This window comes from Narcine bancroftii, chromosome 1 (assembly GCF_036971445.1).
Source record: "Narcine bancroftii isolate sNarBan1 chromosome 1, sNarBan1.hap1, whole genome shotgun sequence".
Taxonomy (NCBI): Eukaryota; Metazoa; Chordata; class Chondrichthyes; order Torpediniformes; family Narcinidae; genus Narcine; species Narcine bancroftii.
The window spans coordinates 237,926,810-237,946,139 of NC_091469.1; the positions used below are offsets into that span (position 1 = coordinate 237,926,810).

A 19,330-nucleotide genomic window follows, 5' to 3' on the forward strand; every position below is an offset into this window, starting at 1 on the left:
TTTTTTTCCTTAAACTGCACGTTTCTCCTTCTGTTGCTTCTTGGAGTGCTTTTAAACTCTTCCTTCTTCAAAAATTAAACACTTTCATCATTTGTCGACCTTTTGGACATTAATTTCATCTGCCACCATCTTTCTCTCAACCCTGTATATCCACGTTGCAACTTCCCTTCCCACCTCCTCCAGAGTTATCGCAAAAATTAGCGATCATACATTTGGTTCGTTCCTCCAAAATATTCATGCAAATTGCAAGCATTTGCTATCCCAGTACTGATATCAATGCCCTTTTGGTGACAGGTTACTGAACAACGTTGATTCCTGCCTGTTATCTTAAGACTAGGTGATATTCCATACAGTGAACTCCTGTGACTTCACATTTTGTGCAACCTATTGTTGTACTACATCTTCTGGAAATCAAAATGGAAAGTATCCACCTGATCCTTCTATCCCCTCTTATCAAGACTTCCTTGAGGAAAAATAACTCAACTGCTGCTACTTCTGAATCTGTTTTGGACAGGCAAGGCAAGAAAAGAAAGTTGCCACTGAAGATCAAATCAGAGTATTCTTTTCCAATGCCAAGTGACAACTGCATTACACGCAAGCTCTCAAAAGAATATTTCCTCTGAGGTTTAATTACTCACAAAACAAATGTTTGATCTTATAATTGCATCAATTCCACTCAAAAACAAATTATATTCGCACAACACGCCAGACATAAAGAATTGTTGTATTACCTATTTTTTTTTTAAACTATTTCTTTAAACCAGGAGTACATTTAATCTGTTACAGGACACACAAAAAAAATGCAGAGGTTTACAAAGCATCATTGAAGCACTTGCACTTCAAACCCAACTCAGAATACCACAAACAGCATAATATTTTCCAAAAAAAAATCACCAAAAATTCTTCAAAATCATTATCAAAGCAAAATTAGAGAGTTGGAATTAGAATAATCTTTATCTAAACCAGAACACAACTTTACCTCCAGATCCCAGCTGTTTGTAGAATCTATATTCCAAGTGAAGTTGTGGCGCTCTTGACTTCATTGGTTCCTAAATACAAAACAGACATGCTAATTTAAACATAGAAAAACATTACAGTAAACCTTGGGGAATATTAGCATTTGTACATCAATGAAATTGAGAAGTTTTCACAGTAGAAAGTGCAATGAATTATAAAGTTATGTTGGAACGTTTTACTGTTAAAGACATACAAGTGAGGTTAAACACAGTCGTGTTCAAAGTGGAAACATCTGTACTTCATTTTTGTTCATCTTTCCTGTTTTCAATTTTAAAGCACATCCCTGGTACTACATTAGAGTAAAAGGCTGGCTGCAACAGACTAAATAATATTCCATGAGCTATTTCTAACATATTGTTGGTCACTACTTTTAAAGAGATTAAATGCAATAAGAATAGTATGCATTGAAGTAGTTGAAGCCCTCCCTCACTGTTCGCGTTAGCTATCGAACCCTTGGCAGAACCGATAAGAACAGAAAATAAAATAAGAGGGATAAAAGTAAAACAGAAGGAATATAAAATCAGTCTATTTGCAGATGACGTCATAGTATACTTAACAGAACCAGAATTATCAATAAAAGAATTACATAAGAAATTGAAGGAATATGGAGAAATATCGGGGTACAAGATCAACGCAAAAAAAAGTGAAGCGATACCAATGAATGATGCAGATTACACAAAGTTTAAGAAAGAATCACCATTTAAATAGCAAACACAAGCAATCCGATACCTAGGTATTCAACTAGATAATAATCTTGGCCATCTATACAAATTAAATTAGCAGCCATTAATGAAGAAATTATGACTTAGAACATTGGAAAGATTTACCACTAACACTGATAGAAAGGGTAAATTGCATTAAAATTAATATCTTCCCAAGGATACAATACCTATTTCAATCGTTACCAATTTCCTTAACAGAGAAATTCTTCAAGGAGCTAAAGGAAATATTTATGGAAAGGGGGAAACAGAGGATAGCACTAGATAAATTAATAGAATGGTACAAACAAGGGGGCTGACAGCTACCAAACTTTAAGAATTATTATAGAGCAGCACAATTAAGATACATATCAGATTTTTATCAAACAAGGGAAAAACCAGATTGGACCAGATTAGAGCTAGATAAAATAAGGAAGGTGGTACCTGAACATACACTTTATAGAAACATAGAAACATAGAAGATAGGAGAAGGAGTAGGTCATTCGACCCTTCGAGCCTGCTCCGCCATTCAACGAGATCATGGCTGATCTTAAAGTTCAGTACCCCGTCCCCGCCTTCTCTCCGTAACCTTTAATACCCTTATACTGAAGAAATAGATCTAATTCCCTCTTAAATATATTTAATGAACCTGCCTCTACTGCCCTCTGTGGCAATGAATTCCACAGATTCACCACCCTCTGGGTCAAGAAATTCCTCCTCATCTCGGTCCTAAATGGTTTGCCTATTATCCTCAAACCATGGCCCCGGGTTCTGGATTTTCCCATCATTGGAAACATCCCATCTGCATCCATTCTGTCCAGTCCTGCCAGAATTTTATAGGTCTCTATGAGATCCCCTCTCAATCTTCTAAACTCCAGCGAGTACAATCCCAATTTGCGCAATCTTTCCTCATAAGTCATTCCTGCCATTCCAGGTATCAGCCTGGTGAATCGCCTCTGCATTCCCTCCATTGCAAGAACATCCTTCCTTAAATAAGGTGACCAAAACTGCACACAATACTCCAGGTGGGGTCTCACCAAGGCCCTATACAGCTGCAGTAAGGTATCCTTGTTCCTATACTCAAATCCTCTTGATATGAAGGCCAACATACCATTTGCCTTTTTAACCACCTGCTGTACCTGCATGCTCGCCTTCAGAGGCTGGTGTACAAGTACCCCTAGGTCTCTCTGCACTTCCCCATCTCTTAATCTATTACCATTCTAACCCAAAGGGCCTCGTACAACAAGATTGTTGATTAGCCCCCTTATCATTGCATAATACCCAATCTAAAATGGCCTGCTCCCGAGTTGGTTCCTCGACATATTGGTCTAGATAACCGTCCCGCAAACATTCAAGGAATTCCTCCTCCTCAGTATTTTTACTAATTTGGCTAGTCCAATCTATATGCAAATTAAAGTCTCCCATGATGACAGCTGTTCCCTTATTGCACGCTTTTCTCATTTCTCTTTTAATGCCTTCCCTCACCTCTACACTACTATTTGGAGGCCTATATACCACCCCCACTAACATTTTCCGCCCCTTGCTATTCCTCAGTTCTACCCATATAGATTCCGCATCTTCCGAGTTGATATCCTTTCTGTCAATCGTGTCAGTCCCTTCTCTCACCATCAATACTACTCCACCCCCTTTTCATTCTTGCCGATCCCTCCTAAATATCATATACCCTGGGATGTTAAGTTCCCAGGCTTGCCCACCCTGCAGCCATGTTTCTGTAATCCCAATCAAATCATATTTGTTTATCTCAATTTCCACACCTAATTCATCTACCTTGTTCCGAATGCTTCTTGCATTAAGATACAAAGCCTTCAGATTTGCTTTTTTCACCTCTTTCTGATTTTTTACTTTCACTGCCTAACCTAACTTTTCCTTTTTTATCTTTTCTGTCCTTTGCCCTATCATACAGGTTCCCACCGCCCTGCCAAATTAGTTTAAACCGCACCCGACGGCTGTACCAAACCTACCTGCCAATATATTGACCCCTTTTGGGTTTAGGTGTAACCCATCCTTCTTGTAGAGGTCACGCCTTCCCCAAAAGAGATCCCAATGATCCAAGAAGCCAAAACCCTGTCCTTTACACCAGCCCCTCAGCCACACATTCATTTTTCTTAACGTTCCATTTTTGTCCTCAGTTGTACTTGGCACAGGTAGCAAACCAGAGATCACCACCCTGGCTGTCCTATTTCTTAGTTTCTGTCCTAGCTCTCTGTAATCCTTTTTCAGTACTTCCTCCTTCTTTTTATCTATGTCATTGGTACCCACATGTACGCCTTCCCCTTTTAGAATACCCTGGACCCGATTTGAGATATCCCGCACCCTTGCAGCAGGGAGGCAGCACACCATGCGGGCATACCTATCTGGCTCACAGAATCTCCTGTCTGTATTTCTGACAATAAGTGGGATGAAAAGCTGATGCCACATAGGAATTCACCAGTACTGCACCATCTGCTCAATATTTGGAAGAAGATTCACGTAGAAAGGAAAAAAAACAAATTATCAACTACCAAAATTAATATTGACGCAAAATCAACTAATCCCTTTCACAATATATAACCTTTCCTTTAGGGAATGGGAGAGAAAAGGGATCAAAAGAATAGAAAATTGTTTTTCGGGAAATAAATTACTATCTTTTGAACAAATGAAGTACAAATATGGTATAACTCACTGTACAATGTTTGCATATCACCAACTGAAAACTTACTTGAAGGACAAATTGGGAAGCAGGCTGAGGTTACCAGAAAGAAGCAGTTTTGAATATGTGATTACAGACACAATGATAATTAAAAGATTTATAACAAACATGTACATCAAACTGCAAGAGAAAGAGAACGATGAAATAAGCTGTAAACCCAAACAAAAGTGGGAACAAGATCTAAAGATAAAGAATGAAACATGGGAAAAGCTATACTCCGGAACTATAAGAAATACAATAAACACGAGGTTACGCATGATACAATATAATTGGTTACACAGGCTATACACCACGCCCCAAAAGTTAAAGAAATGGGACCCAACAGTATCAGATAGATGTTTTCGCTGTAAGGAGGAAACGGGAACAACAGTACATGCAATTTGGGCATGTGAGAAAGTGGAAAAGTTTTGGGAAGATCTAAATCAGGTATTAAATAAAATCACAAAAAATAACATACCAAAAAATCCAGAGATCTTTCTTCTAAGTAATATAAGAAGTAAAGAACTTGGCCTTGATTTGGATGAAGCACAAAAAAGATTTATTATGATAGCCTTAGCCTTAGTATAATGTCAACCTGGAAATCAGAAGATAGCCTGAGAATACAGCAATGGTACATAGAAATTAATAATATTCCATTGGAAAAAAATAACATATAATCTAAGAAATTACATCACAGTATTCGAACAAATTTGGGAACCGTAGATGGAACACATCAGAGAGGTCCTACCGCGGACCTCCACCACCTAAAATGACAGAATGAGAAGAAAACGAAATGAACTGACCCAGTGTGTAAAAGTAGATGACACAGTTTTCTTGTTTATTTTCATTGTGTGATGACATTGTTTAATGGGTTTAATGTATTGTATAGGAACATAGGAAGTAGGAACAGGAGTAGGCCAAAAATGGCCCATCGAGCCTGCTCCGCCATTCAATATAATCATGGCTGATCTAATTTATAACCTAACTCCACCTACTTGCCTTCTCCCCATATCCCCTAATTCCTCTATCATGTAAAAATTTATCTAGCCAAATTTTAAATATGTTTAATGATGCAGCCTCAACCACTTCCCTGGTTAGAGAATTCCAAACATTCACTACTCTCTGGAAAAAACTATTTTTCCTCATCTCTGTCCTAAATCTACTCCCCCGAATCTTGAGACTGTGTCCTCTCGTTTTAGTTTCCCCGGCCAGCTCAAAAAACCTTCCTACATCTATCCTATCCATACCCTTCATAATGCCATATGTTTCTATAAGATCTCCTCTCATTCTTCTGAACTCGAGCGAATACAATCCTAGATGATTTAATCTTTCATCATAAGTTAACCCCTTCATCCCAGGGATCAACCTAGTAAACCTCCTCTGGTCCGTCTCCAAAGTCAGTATATCCTTCCTCAAATATGGAGACCAGAACTGGACACAGTACTCCAGGTGCGGTCTCACCAGTACCTTATACAGTTGCAACATTACCTCCCTACTTCTGAATTGAATTCCTCTAGCGATGAAGGCCAACATTCCATTTGCCTTCTTAATAACCTGCTGCACCTGCAACCTAACTTTTTGCGATTCATGCATAAGCACTCCCAAGTCCCTCTGCACAACAGCATGCTGTAGTTTTTCACCCTTTAAATAATATTCAGCTCTTTTATTTTTCTTGCCAAAGTGGATAACCTCACACTTACTAACATTGTACTCCATCTGCCAGACCTTTGCCCACTCATCCAGCTTAACTATATCCCTCTGCAGACTCTCCACATCCTCATTACAATTTGCTCTTCCATTCAATTTAGTGTCATCCACAAACTTGGCTACACCACATTTTGTCTCCTCCTCCAAGTCATCAATGTAAATGATGAACAGTTGTGGGCCTAACACTGACCCCTGCGGCACCCCACTTACCACTCTCTGCCAACCTGAAAAACTCCCATTTACCCCAACTCTCTGCCTCCTGTCAGACAACCAATTTTCAATCCAGGCCAATATATTTCCCTGGACTCCACTTACCTGTAACTTACTGATAAGTCTCTTGTGCGGCACCTTATCAAACACTTTCTGGAAATCCAAATATACAACATAAACCTGTTCCCCTCTATCCACCGCACCCATTATATCCTCAAAGAATCCTAACAAGTTTGTCAAACAAGATCTTCCCTTTCTAAAACCATGCTGCGTCTGCCTGATTGAACCCTTACGTTCCAAAAGTTTCACTATTTCATATTTAATGATGGCTTCAAGCATTTTTCCAACCACAGACGTCAAGCTAATTGGCTGATAATTTCCAGTCTTCTGCCTACATCCCTTCTTAAAAAGTGGCGTGACATTTGCTGTCTTCCAGTCTGCCAGGACCTGCCCAGAATACAAGGAATTTTGGAATATGACCACCAATGGATCAACTATATCTTCTGCCATTTCCTTCAGAACCCTTGGATGTATATCATCAGGACCAGGTGATTTGTCTGGCTTTAGTCCCATTAGTTTCTCCATCACTACTTCCTTTGTAACAACTATTTTATCAAGGCCCTCCCCAACATTCGCATCCTTAACTTCACACTTGGGCATGCCGGACATGTCTTCCACCGTGAATACTGACACAAAATATTTGTTTAATGCCTCAGCCATTTCCTCATTTTTTGCTACCAGTTTTCCTTTCTCATCCTCCAAGGGTCCTATGTTAACTCTGGCCACCCTCTGCCGTTTTATATATTTATAAAATTTTTTGCTTTCTGTTTTTATATTTTGTGCCAATTTACTTTCATAATCCTTTTTCCCATTTCTTATTACCCGCTTTGGAACCCCTTGTTGTCTCTTAAAGTTATCCCAATCTTCCAGTTTCCCACTGCTCTTTGAAGCTTCGTACACCTGCACCTTCAATTTTATACTCTCCTTTATTTCCTTTGTAACCACGGTTGATTTTTCCCTCCCTTGCTGCCCTTTTTCCTGACCAGAATACATTTTTGTTGAGCATTACAAAATATTTCTTTGAAAATCTTCCACTGTTCCTCAACTGTTTCATCAATCAGCCTGTGCTCCCAGTCCACTCTGCCCAATTCCTCCCTCATTCTATGGTAGTCACCCCTGTTTAAGCATAATATATTAGTTTTAGATCTAACTATTTCCCCTTCCATCTGAATGAGAAATTCAATCATACTATGATCGCTATTTCCCAGATGGTCTCTGACTATTACATCTTACTCTACTTATCTCATTGCACAACACTAGATCCAGGAGAGCATTTTCTCTTGTGGGTTCCTTAACATGCTGCTCAAGAAAGCTATCGCGGATGCATTCTATGAAGTCCTCTTCCAGACTCCCACGACCAACTTGATTTTCCCAATCTATGTAGAAGTTAAAGTCCCCCATGATGACTGCCGTATCATTATTACATGCCTCACTTATCTCTCTATTTATTTCCTGTGCCACTAAACTATTGTTATATGGTGGGCGATAGATAACACCCACCAATAATTTTTTCCCTTTATTATTCTTTATCTCTACCCAAATGGACTCAACATTATGCTCTTTAGATCTTGTATCATTCCTCACTACTGCCTGGAACTCATCTTTGATTAAGAGTGCAACTCCACCTCCCTTACCATCCTGTCTATCTCTTTGCACCACCTGATACCCTTGAAAGTTTAATTCCCATTTAGGGTCACCTTGTAGCCATGTTTCCATGATGGCTACCAAATCATAGGCATGGGTACCGATTTGCGCCTCAAGTTCACTAACCTTATTTCTAATACTGCGGGCATTCAGATAAAGTGCCCTTATGCTCTTTGTCCTTTTAATATCTAGTGACTTCTGTAACCTTTTCTTTTGATTTTTCTGCCCACTATTTTTCTTTGTAATTTTCTAAACACTATCATTGACCCGAAAACTCACTGCTCCATCTGATTTTTTTACTTTCTCCTCCCAACATTACTTTTCCTATTTTACTTTTCCTGGCCATTACTTTATCTTCCCTACCCTTTTCCCTATCACTCTGGTTCCCATACCCCTGCCAAATTAGTTTAAACCTTGCCTCACTGCTGTACCAAACATACTTGCCAAAATGTTGACTCCTTTTGGATTTAGGTGCAACCCGTCCCTCTTGTAAAGATCATGCCTTCCCCAAAAGAGATCCCAATGATCCAAGAAGCCAAATCCTTGCCTTGTACACCCGGATCTCAGCCACACGTTCATTTTCCTTATCCTTAGATTCTTTTCATCACTTGGATTTGGAAGAACAGGTAGTAATCCCGAGATCACCATCCTAGCGTTCCTGTCTTTCAACTTTCGTCCCAGCTCACTGTAATCCCTTTTCATTACCTCCTCCCTTTTCTTGTCAATGTCGTTTGTACCCACATGTACCAAGAGATCAGGCTGCTCTCCCTCTCCTCTCAGAATATTTTGGACCTGATTTGTGATGTCTCGTACCCTTGCACCAGGAAGGCAGCACACCATGCGGGTATACTTATCCGGCTCACAGAACCTCCTGTCCGTACCCCTGATAATGGAGTCCCCAATAACTACTGCATTTCTCCTTTTCCTTTTCTTTTGCACCACTCTGCCAGGCTCATTGCCATTGATGTTAAACGTTTAGTGGGTGGGGAGGGGGTGGGAAGGAGGGAAGGAGGGGGGGGAAGGGAGGGGGGAAAAGGGGAAAAAATGACACTGTATATTTAAGAGGGAAATGTTTGTGTGTATTTTGGTTAACATGGTTCATAGTGTGAAAAATAAAAAAAAAATTTAAAAAGTAGTTGAACCCTCTCACATTGAAGAGGACAAACCAAATGCTCTCTTTTCTAAGCCTTGTGTTGTTGGAGTGCACGTACACCTGGCAAGAGAATCACATATTGAACAGGTCCTGAAATTTTATCTTGAATTAGTCTGAGATTTACATTTTTAAAATATCCATCAATTATAATTTGATTTTGTCTCATTATCAATTCAGAGAATTACTATCTAAACTTTATTTTGTAAAAAGGTTTGTTGAGTCGCAAAAGCAGATCACTTTTACCTCATTTCATCAAAGAACTGCAGACATTTTCCTTAGCCCTCCATAACATGGTGACCAATTCTCTCGTGAAAGTCCAAATACATCATGGTTAAATTACACAGTCAAAACTCAATATCATTGATTCAAAGTTCAACGCCCACCATGGAAATGAGTTCATTTACGTAATCCAAATTAAAAAAAATTGGTATTTTAAAAAAACTGCTCCCAGTCGCAACAACCAAGAAACTACCAGATGGCCACAAAAAAACCAATCTGGTTCATTTACGTCATGCTGCCCAGAAAACAGACCATCCTCACCGAATCAGGCCTGCAACATTATCCTGCGTGCGTGCGTGTGTTCGGCTGGCTCAACTACCTGCTGACTTCCAGGGTTTGGGTACCGATGGATAAAAACGCTGTTCACCACTCAATGTTTCAAACACAAAGAGAAAGCATCTGTCCAGTTTGCTACTTTTTTTTTAAAGGGTAGCTTTAAATAAAACATTCCATACACCAACTGGCAAAACATGTGCTGACCTCCTCAACTTGCACTAGTAATGTATTTCCAGTCAATTACATGCATTGACTTTTGAAATACAGGTAGTCTCTGACTTGCAACTGTAATGGGGACCAAAGAATCCAGTTTCAAACACTAAACAAGAAACAAACTGAATATTTAGTAAAACATGGTATCAACGCTTATAACTGCTGATATTTAAACTTCTAAGTTAAATTTTCTCAATGTGTGAGACATATCTGCGCCTCCTTTCTCTTTTCGTCCACCCTCCCCTATCATCATTCATGCACACAGCAGACCATTTCTAACATTCCTCAAGTACTATGTTAGCTTGACAAAATAAGCTCACCATGGGGGTCCATACTCCCATGCTCCTATCAGGTGCAGCTGTCACCATGCAAACTGACCACTGAGGTTAAGCTAACGATTCACTCAAGAAACCATTGTACTGCTTTGGCATGGGCTCTTCAAGATTTTGCATTCAAGAGCTCGACTAATTCTGTGCTCGTTAAAACAAAGCAAGTTACAAGAATAGCCACTTTTCCACTGGCACCTTGTCCCAGGAATTAACAGGTAATAAACTGGGACAGGGTCCAATGGAAAAAGAAAAACAGTCAGCACGTTGATGTCAAATCAGACTGGGGAGTGACGGCCTCGACCCCTACTCACATCAGCTGACACTGGCATGCCGATTAATCCAGTGGAATGAGGACAGCAGAAAGTCACCCATTTCTAGTTGAAAGTTGACTCTCCGATCCTTGGGGATGAGTTGTGTTCAGTGGAAAAGCAGTCAGTGTCCCGGTTAAAGGTCGCCCAGTGATAACAGTCCTATCCCAGGACACTGCACGCCAATTAACTGGGATGCCCAAATACGCCATCGTCGTGTAATGTATGTGTAGATCAATTAACTGAAGGAATGGAGTCCTATGTCATGGCCAAGGGTAGGATTCTATCCTGTTAATGTAAAACGGCCACTTGAAAACATTAATGAACTGATTGTCTGTGATCTCAGAGGTTACATTGCTCTGCCCACAGAAATACAGAACTGTGAACGGAGTGGAAATCATTGTGCATCTAATCGGAGACCCAGCTGATCCCCTCAGGAAGTGGCTGATGAAGGGCTTCATTAACCACCATGCATTTGATCAATGTCAGCAAAGCTGTAACTACCATTTGAGCTCAGCAAGGATGCTGGTAAAAAATGTTTTTGGGTGTCTCAAAGGTCACTGGAGATGCCTGGCCATGCAACGATATATGTACAACTTTTGTATCAGACAGAGTTGCTGCCTGTGGTGTTCTACACAACATATGTGAGATCATCAAGGAACACTTCTTGCCAGACCGGAAGACTGAGCTACCCGATCTCCCTAAGGAGCCTGATTGCGCTGCTTATCAGGGTGCACAGGCGATCCGTGAGGTGATTATGTTCCTTCTGTAAGCAACTTGGCAAGTACCAACTTTTAGTAAATGGATATTGCTTGTCAGATAATTGTAGTGAACAGGAAATGTGTAAACAACAATAAAAAGGTTTAATTCAACTGTGTTAAACTATTTACAACTGTCCAAATATACAAAACACCAAGAAGCATGTTCTAAAGTAGTAACTGTCACTTCACTCCAGCAGATGGAGGAAGGAAGAAGAAGATGGTTAAAATAACTCATGTGCCTTGTCTAAGTTACATGTGCTGTGGTGCCGGAGAAAGTTACTGGCTATGGGGTGCAGGAGCGCGGTACTGCGGTGCAGATGTTTGTGGCAGTACAGTGGGAGCAGGGGGCTGTTGTGCGGAAGATGACACGAGTCCAATCCTTCCCCTCGTAAGTGATGCCTGGTTCTGCAGCTCAGGCTGGAAGTCTTTACACATGTCGCTGAACCCATCCACTTCCTCAGCCCGCTCACATCTATCGGAATCCCGTGCTGTCATCTCCATCTCCTGCCCCCATCCCCTCAGCAACTCCTCATGGGTCCTCTGCATCCCCTCTCCACGTCATCGCGGTCCATAGCCTTAGTCACCACCTGGGCTTCGGAAGGTTTCTGTCGAGGCTGGCATCCAAGAAACCAATGGAACACATTAGCGAGACAGCTGATTATGGGCAAACACCCAACAAAAAATGGTCATCACGAAGAGAGTTAGCTCTTTATCTTGTCCATCATGAGGTGCAGATTCTTGATTACTCCTGCTGTTGTGGTCGTTTACCTGATGGCATTTCTTATGCAGGCCTGCCTCGTCCCTTGCAAAGACATGGTCTCTCAGCTTCTAAGCAACCCTCTCCAATAACGGGCCTCCTTTACCGTTTCCCGCAAGGTAACGCTTGACATCGTCCTCAGCATGGAGGGTAAGGAGCTCACGGATCTCTCCGTCACCTCAGTTAGCAGAGTACCGTGGCCGCTAGATCCTGAATCCTATCTGGTTTAAAAAATTTCAAATTCTGCGCTGAAACATCGCACACATTGCATGACATCGCAACGGTATGTTCCTTACGCGATTTGGTCCCGGAATGCCAGATTCCCTTTGACAGACAGCGTTCAGGAACTGAGTGTGCCTGCTGCCAGAAATAAGGACTGGAATGGCCCCACCATTCTGTCTCAGAGATTTTTTTTTAGACAACAGGCGCAGCATTAAAAAGCCGGAAATATGCTGGAACAAAGCCTCTGTAAAATTTCTGAAAACATGGTAAAATTGTAAAGAAAAATGTTGTCCTCATCACAAGACGATTGCTCTCAAACTAGTAATCAAACCTACAAGTTTTCATGAAATGAAGCACAGACTCCAAATATTGATGCAAAAAGTTAAATAAATTTATCGAACCAAAAGCCCTAGCTTCGCTCGGCATGGGTTCAGGTACACCCTCTTCGATCTCTCCAGGCTAGCATTTGATAGGTGAGTGCATCTTAAAAGCTTCACTTTTTCTGATTTTTTTCACCCCCCGCCCCAAGAACAGTTTTTGCCTGAACTGCAAGAAGAATAAGAACCTGAGGCTTGTGTGTGATGTCATGTACTAAGACAATAAATCTGAACTTTGTCAGCACAAAAGGTGAAAGCCAATCCATCACTTATCTGGATATTCCAAGTACTGAATACTTAATTCTTTTGAAGCAAAATTATCACAATTAGTAACGCACATTAGAGGGAGGAGAAAAAAAACAGCTGATCACTGCTGACCCAGTAACTGCAGCATATGGAGAGGAACAATAATTACGAACTTACCAATTTAATCGCCACATATTCATTTGTGTACAAGTTTTTGCCTTGAAGAAAACAGAAGAAAAGTAATTAGTCATATTTCACATTTTGTTTGCAATATGACAGTTTAATACTGTGCACGATAACATACAGTGATTAACGTTGTGGCCAAAACAAAAATCAGCACCCATTTTGCAAGGACACCATAATCAGTGAACATTGTTTGAAAATCCATCATGTTAATTGTCTAGTGCACCCTCCTGCAAATCTATTCCTCAAGTCTGGATTCACAGAAGAGATTATAGTATCTCTCCCCTCTGTAATCACGTGGGTCTGCACAAAAGAAAACAGTCAAATACCAATAAAACAAGCAAACTCAGGGGATAGATTAGTAACAGAGATAAAACATTAGGAGAGTGAGACAAGATGGCAGCGTGACTGCAGTCGCAGCAACTGCTGCTCCAGATCCCAGGACTGCTGTAACAGGTAGATGCGCCGTGCACACGCCTGGATTCAACAAGAGTTTTCGGTGAAACGCAGGGAGTCTGAAGATGCAACTTGGGTGGCCAAACAACAAGCGAGTCGCAGATTCGAAGCCACGAGGCTTGCAGCTCGATGGTTGTGGAGCGAGGCCTACTGAAGAGACCGAGCTGTGGGGTAGTGCGGCCTCGGCCTTCCAGTAGTGCCTGCTTTGAGGGTCGTGGAAATGGTGCAATGTGGTGGAGACAGAGGTGATGTCCCGATGTGACTGGAGCAGAGGAGCAGCGTTAGCCCTGAGAAATTCCAAAGGACATGTTTGTCGTCTTTAACGTCGACCTGAGGCACGAGGCCTCACGGTGTTCGGATTTCCCGAGGTCGGGGGGAGGGGGAGGGGGGCTTTGAAGCAAACAGTTGCTCTGCCGCCTCGAGAAACTGACTTGATTAGTAGTTTCCCTTTGAAGCTGGCAGATGGCAACATCCAAGTCCAGCTGATGCTGGTAAACCAACCCTAAGACTTTTTAAACATTCAAACGGAATTGTGACCAGGCTTATTTCTGTTCACGGCTTGTTCTTTGAAGTCTGGTGTTGGCAGAAATGTTGTTCATTTGGAATTGGGAAGATGTTCATTGCTGTGATTGGGAGGAATAGGCTAGGGCTTCAATAATGTTCTAAGTTGAAGAGTCTCTGTACAAAGATGGCTGTGGCAGTGTATTTTTGCTGCCTGTCATCATTTTGGTAGTAACCAATTTATTCCTAATTATACATTCAGCACTTTGGATCAACCTGTGTTGTGTTAAGTGCGCTACTTAAATAAATAACAACAATGAGGTTCAACAAAAGGATTAATGCAAATCCTATGCACTTCATTTTAACAGGTTATGAAGTTTCGAAGTTTGGTGATGTTAGATTCGTGGATTTATCAAATTAAACAGGCTAAAGTATTGGAGTCATAAAAAGATTTTTTGGGGGAAAAAAATGGAGATATCGTCCAAGGATGGTTGCATCCAAACAGCAATCAAATTAAAATTAAAGCTTACTTAAAAATTAAAGTTAAAAAGTATTAAACCAGGAAGAGTGGGAGAGGGATGCAGGATTTGATAATCAGCCCTCTGAGCTCATGCTAGCCCCTTTCACACTTGCAAGTGATCCCAGGACTTGACTGTCAATCGGCCTTGAAAGGGTGAAAGCAAAATCAGTTCAACTCCGGCGCCAGATTACATCATCTCAACCCCTAGTACAATCCCTGGTGTCTGCAGACACCAGCATTGCAATCAGGCAAGAGTTGAATGGGCAATTGCATTGTGGGATTGAAACGACCCAAGATTTTGCATGAGTGCAGGAATGTGAAGGAAAAAAAGATTAAAATGAAGCAATAAACTTTGCCGTGGGAAAGTCACAGTGGGAGAGAGAGGAAATGAATAGCAATAGTGGACAATTTTTGAACAGTGTGTGAAAGTTGGTAGCATTAAAGCGCACAATTTATAAAGGCCTTGGGGAAAAAGCAATGACGAACCTCACTTCTCAGAAATGCCATGTGGCAGAGAAACCCCTCCATAAATGCTCTGTTGCTGCGGCCAGTCATACAGCCCTTTCTCTGTAGAATGGCATTCTGGGAGGGCAGGTCCAACATCACTTTTTCCTAAAGTATTTATAAATTGTACACAATAGTGCCACTGACTTTCCCACACTGTATAAATTGTGCGCTATAGTGCTACAAACTTTCCCACCTTTAAAAATTGTCCACTATTGCTATTTACTGCTAGCACTTTCTCACAGTCCCTTATAAAGGTTTATATAGGTCAGCACAACAGGGTCTGAAGGGCTCATAATGTGGTGTACATAAAGCTTAATTATATTATAATTAGGCATGATTAATTTTGTTCAAATAAAAGATCATAATACAATGATCAGAATTTAGGGCAGGTACAACATCACTCAATACATCATGATTTCACCAATAGAAGGTAGAACAGTCCTTATGCAAGTGTGAAAGCCTTCAGTGTCCCAGTTAGCAGCGGTCAATTGTGAAAAGCCAAATCCCCATTCCTTTCCCAGGACACTGAACAGCCAATTTAGTGGGATGCAAGTGTGAAAGGAGCTGCTGACATGAGAAAGAGCGAAAAATTGATAAAGGATAGGCTGCTCACAAAGAAATGCAAATGAAGGGCAGGCCAAACCAAAAAAAAAGTTGGAAAGCATTAGCATTTAGAGAACACGAAAAACAATTAATATGTCTGCATGGCATGGAGAAATCATAAGACGAAAATGGCGACCAACTTTTTATTCATTCTCTGCAAAGTGTGGTGGATAAAAGCACGAAAATGCTGCAGGAACTCAGCAGCTCTCAACAGTGTCTAATGGGAGGTAAAGACATACACTGGCACTTTGGACCTGCAGAAGGCTAAAGGGAAGATTGGAGGGCGTGGAGTCCAGATCAATAGACAAGAGGAGTTAGTTGGATATGGAGAAGCGAGGAAAGGCAAGAACTGTTTGGGAAGGGGTGGCTTGTTTTTGATACTATGAAAGGAGATGGAGGAAAAAGGTGAGAGAGAAGACCCTTTCGTACAGTCAAAAAGCTCGAGTATAAAGGTGGAGAAGTATTGGAAAAAACCTGCAGAATTCTGGAACAGAAAACAGCGAGAGCAAGGTGTGGAGACACAAAGGAACTGGCCAAGCTCCAAAGGAGGCCACACTTGCCACGGTTTGCATTTTGCAGTGCGGTCTCTGTCTTTCTGTTCACGGTTAGTAGTCATTAACATACCCACACCTGCCTCCTGAAGAGTGTTTCTGATCTGTTGGACATACGTTTGGAGATTTTTTTCATTATGATGAGAATTCTTGTCAGCAGCAGTGGACGTCTTCTTTGTGATTACTGAGCTCACCAGTGCACTTTTTCTTCTCAATCATGACCCAAATTATTAATTTTGGAAATCCTAAGGTTTGGACGATGTCTCCTCTTGTTTTATTCTTTTTTTTAAAAAAAACCTCATAATGGCTTTTTTGTCTTTCATTGGCGCAACTCTGGTCCTCATGTTGAAAAATGGCAACTAGACTCCAAATGTGATAAAAAGCTTAGACGCAAGGCTAGCTCTCTTATACCTGCACCAATGAAGCAATTAAACATGCCTGAATATTCACAAATACCTGTGAAGCCCAAAGTCCCAAAGATTATGACGTCCTGAAATGAAGGGATGATGAGCTGTCATTTCTACATGCTCAAACCAAAATGTAGACAAGTGACCTTGAATGAAATCTGGAATGTGCACATTAATTACATGTGAATTCTTTGATTACAAATTTAAAACTGTGGAGCATCAGAGAAAATAAAAGGGAAAAAATGTCTTTGCCTCAAAAGTATGGAGGACATTGTAACTTAACGTCTGTTTTGAGGATATTTTTAGCATCTTTCCTAAGAAATAGGAGCAGAAGTTGGCGAGCAGGCTGCGCAAGTCAATGAGATCATGGTTGATTTGATGATAGGCTCATCTCCACCTCCTTGCCTTTTTCCCCATATCCCTGACTTTGTGATAATCCATTCCATCCAATGGTCATAAGATCACAAAACAAAGGACCAGAAGCAGGCCATTAGGACCATCGAATCTGTTCTGTAAATCTACACTAAGCTACTCTACACTAGTTCCAATTTCCGGCCTTTTCCCCATATCCCTTGATGCCCTCACTAATGATCTTAAATATATTTACTCAGGTAACTTTCACTGTTTCAAAAGGCAGCAAATTCCAAAGATACCCCACCCTCTGAGAAACATTGTCCTCCTCATCTCCATCCTGAATCTACTACCCTGAATCTTGAGGTTATATCCTCCAGTTCGAGCTTCCCCCACCAATGGGAACAACTGACATTCCTTCATCTCATTCATGCCTTTCATAATTTTCTACAAGATTCCCTCTCGTTCTTCGAAATTCCAGCAAGTAGTCACAGACAACTTAATCTCTCCTCGCTGGCTAAACCGCCTGCCACCCCATCTCTGGAATGAACCTGGTGAACCTCCTCTGGCCCACCTCCAAAGCCAGTACATCCTTCCTCAAATTAGGAGACCAGAAGTGGAGAATAAGAAAGAGGCTCCTGGATGGGATGTTGCCTCCCAGGTGCCAGGGATCTCTCTGATCGAGTTTATAACATTCTGGAATGGGAAGACAACCAGCCAGATGTCATGGTCCACATGGGGACCAATGACACAGATAGGAGTAGGAATGAAGTCCTGAAGAGGGACTATAGCAAAGTAGGAAATAAGTTAAAAAGCAGGTCCTGAAGGGTGGTAATCTCAGGATTTCTGCCTGTACTACACACCAGAGAGGGAAGGAACAGGAAGTTGTGGCTTAAAAGTTAATGCAGGGGTTCAGGTTTCTGGATCATTGGGATCTCTTCTGGGGAAGGTCTGACCTGGACATAAAGGGCAGGCTGCACCTGAACTGGAGGGGGACCAATATCCTGGCAGGCAGGTTTGCTGAGCTGTTGGGGTGGGTTCAAACTAGTTTGGTCGGGGACGTGGGGATCAGAATGTAAGGGCAGAGATTAGGGTAGAAGGACAAAAGCATGATGACAGGCAGGGGACAAATCATAAATGTAGTTAGGCAGAGGGGTTGAAATGTGTCTACTTCACTGCTAGGAGTATTAGGAATAGGTTTATCCCACTGGGACAGGGGAAAGAGGCATCTGTTCAAACAAGTAGGACTTGATTCAATGAGAAACAGACAGGCCAGGGTCCTTTGTTTATGATTCATACTTTTGAAGTAATTTCAAAGACAGCAATGATGTCATGTCACATGATTAGACATTTTGAGAGAACCTATTAGTGAAAACAGAGACACTTGAGACAAGAAAAATGCGCAGCGGCATTCTGCAAGTCACACAGGATTGAAATGCCGTAACATTCTGCGAGTAACACAGACCAACAGTGGCTTCAGAAGGGATGACCACTTTGCTGCTTCTCTTGGTCATGGGGAGGGGAGGGGGAAGGGGTAGGAGGAGGGGGGAGGGAACAGTGCTGTGGTGCCATTTTAAATAGCCACTTGTGATTGATCCAATTCTGGCCAAAAGAAAGCAAGATCGTTCTGGTTTCTGACTCATATCTATCATAATGGGAACTTGGCCAGACTCATACCAGAGTTTGGGAAATCATTGTGGAAGCGAACATGTAACCTCCATGCAAGAAGAGAAAATCGTTCCCAAGAAACAATTCTCTGGAAAATACTCTACAAGAAATTTATGAGTTTTGAAGTCTGATGCCTCACACCTACTTCAAAATTGTTATTGAGCCACAATTTAAAGAATCTGAGTTTCAAAAGAAAACTGACTGAACTTTAATATCATGTCATACACATTTGAGCATATTGGGGTTAAGTAAGTTAAATTTAGAGTTAAGTAAGAAGTGATATGTTTTTAATAATTAATAATAAATATTATTATTTTAAAGGTACCATTGCCTTGGTGAATTTCTATTGCTGGTGGTCTGGTATGTAACAGGAGGCAGCATGTGCATGGAGGCAGTAGAGGTTGGGGGATGTCCAAAATAAATACGTTGCATCAGTATTCACAAGAGAAAAGGACCTTGATCAGGGTGAGGTAGAAAGTGACAACATCATTGTGGAGATTAATGAAGCAGAAGTGTTGGATCTTCTGGATAAACATCAAAATTGATAAGTCCCTGGGGCCAGACACGATCTACCCAGGTTGCTGTGGGAAGTGAGAGAAGAGTTAGCTGGGGCAGTAACTATGAGATTTGAATACCC

General features: G+C 41.2%; 1 protein-coding gene across 14 annotated transcripts in view; it reads right to left on the minus strand.

Moving 5' to 3' along the window:
* Window positions 1-19,330, minus strand: part of LOC138740513 (casein kinase I) — a 488,373-nt gene that overhangs the window by 384,472 nt on the left and 84,571 nt on the right. For all 14 annotated transcript variants that reach the window (XM_069893289.1, XM_069893305.1, XM_069893299.1 and 11 more), the window contains exons 3-4: window positions 13,124-13,164; window positions 980-1,049 (exon numbers count right to left, since the gene is read on the minus strand). In XM_069893289.1, the coding sequence (XP_069749390.1) occupies window positions 980-1,049; window positions 13,124-13,164 (111 nt within the window). The remainder of the gene's footprint in view (window positions 1-979; window positions 1,050-13,123; window positions 13,165-19,330) is intronic.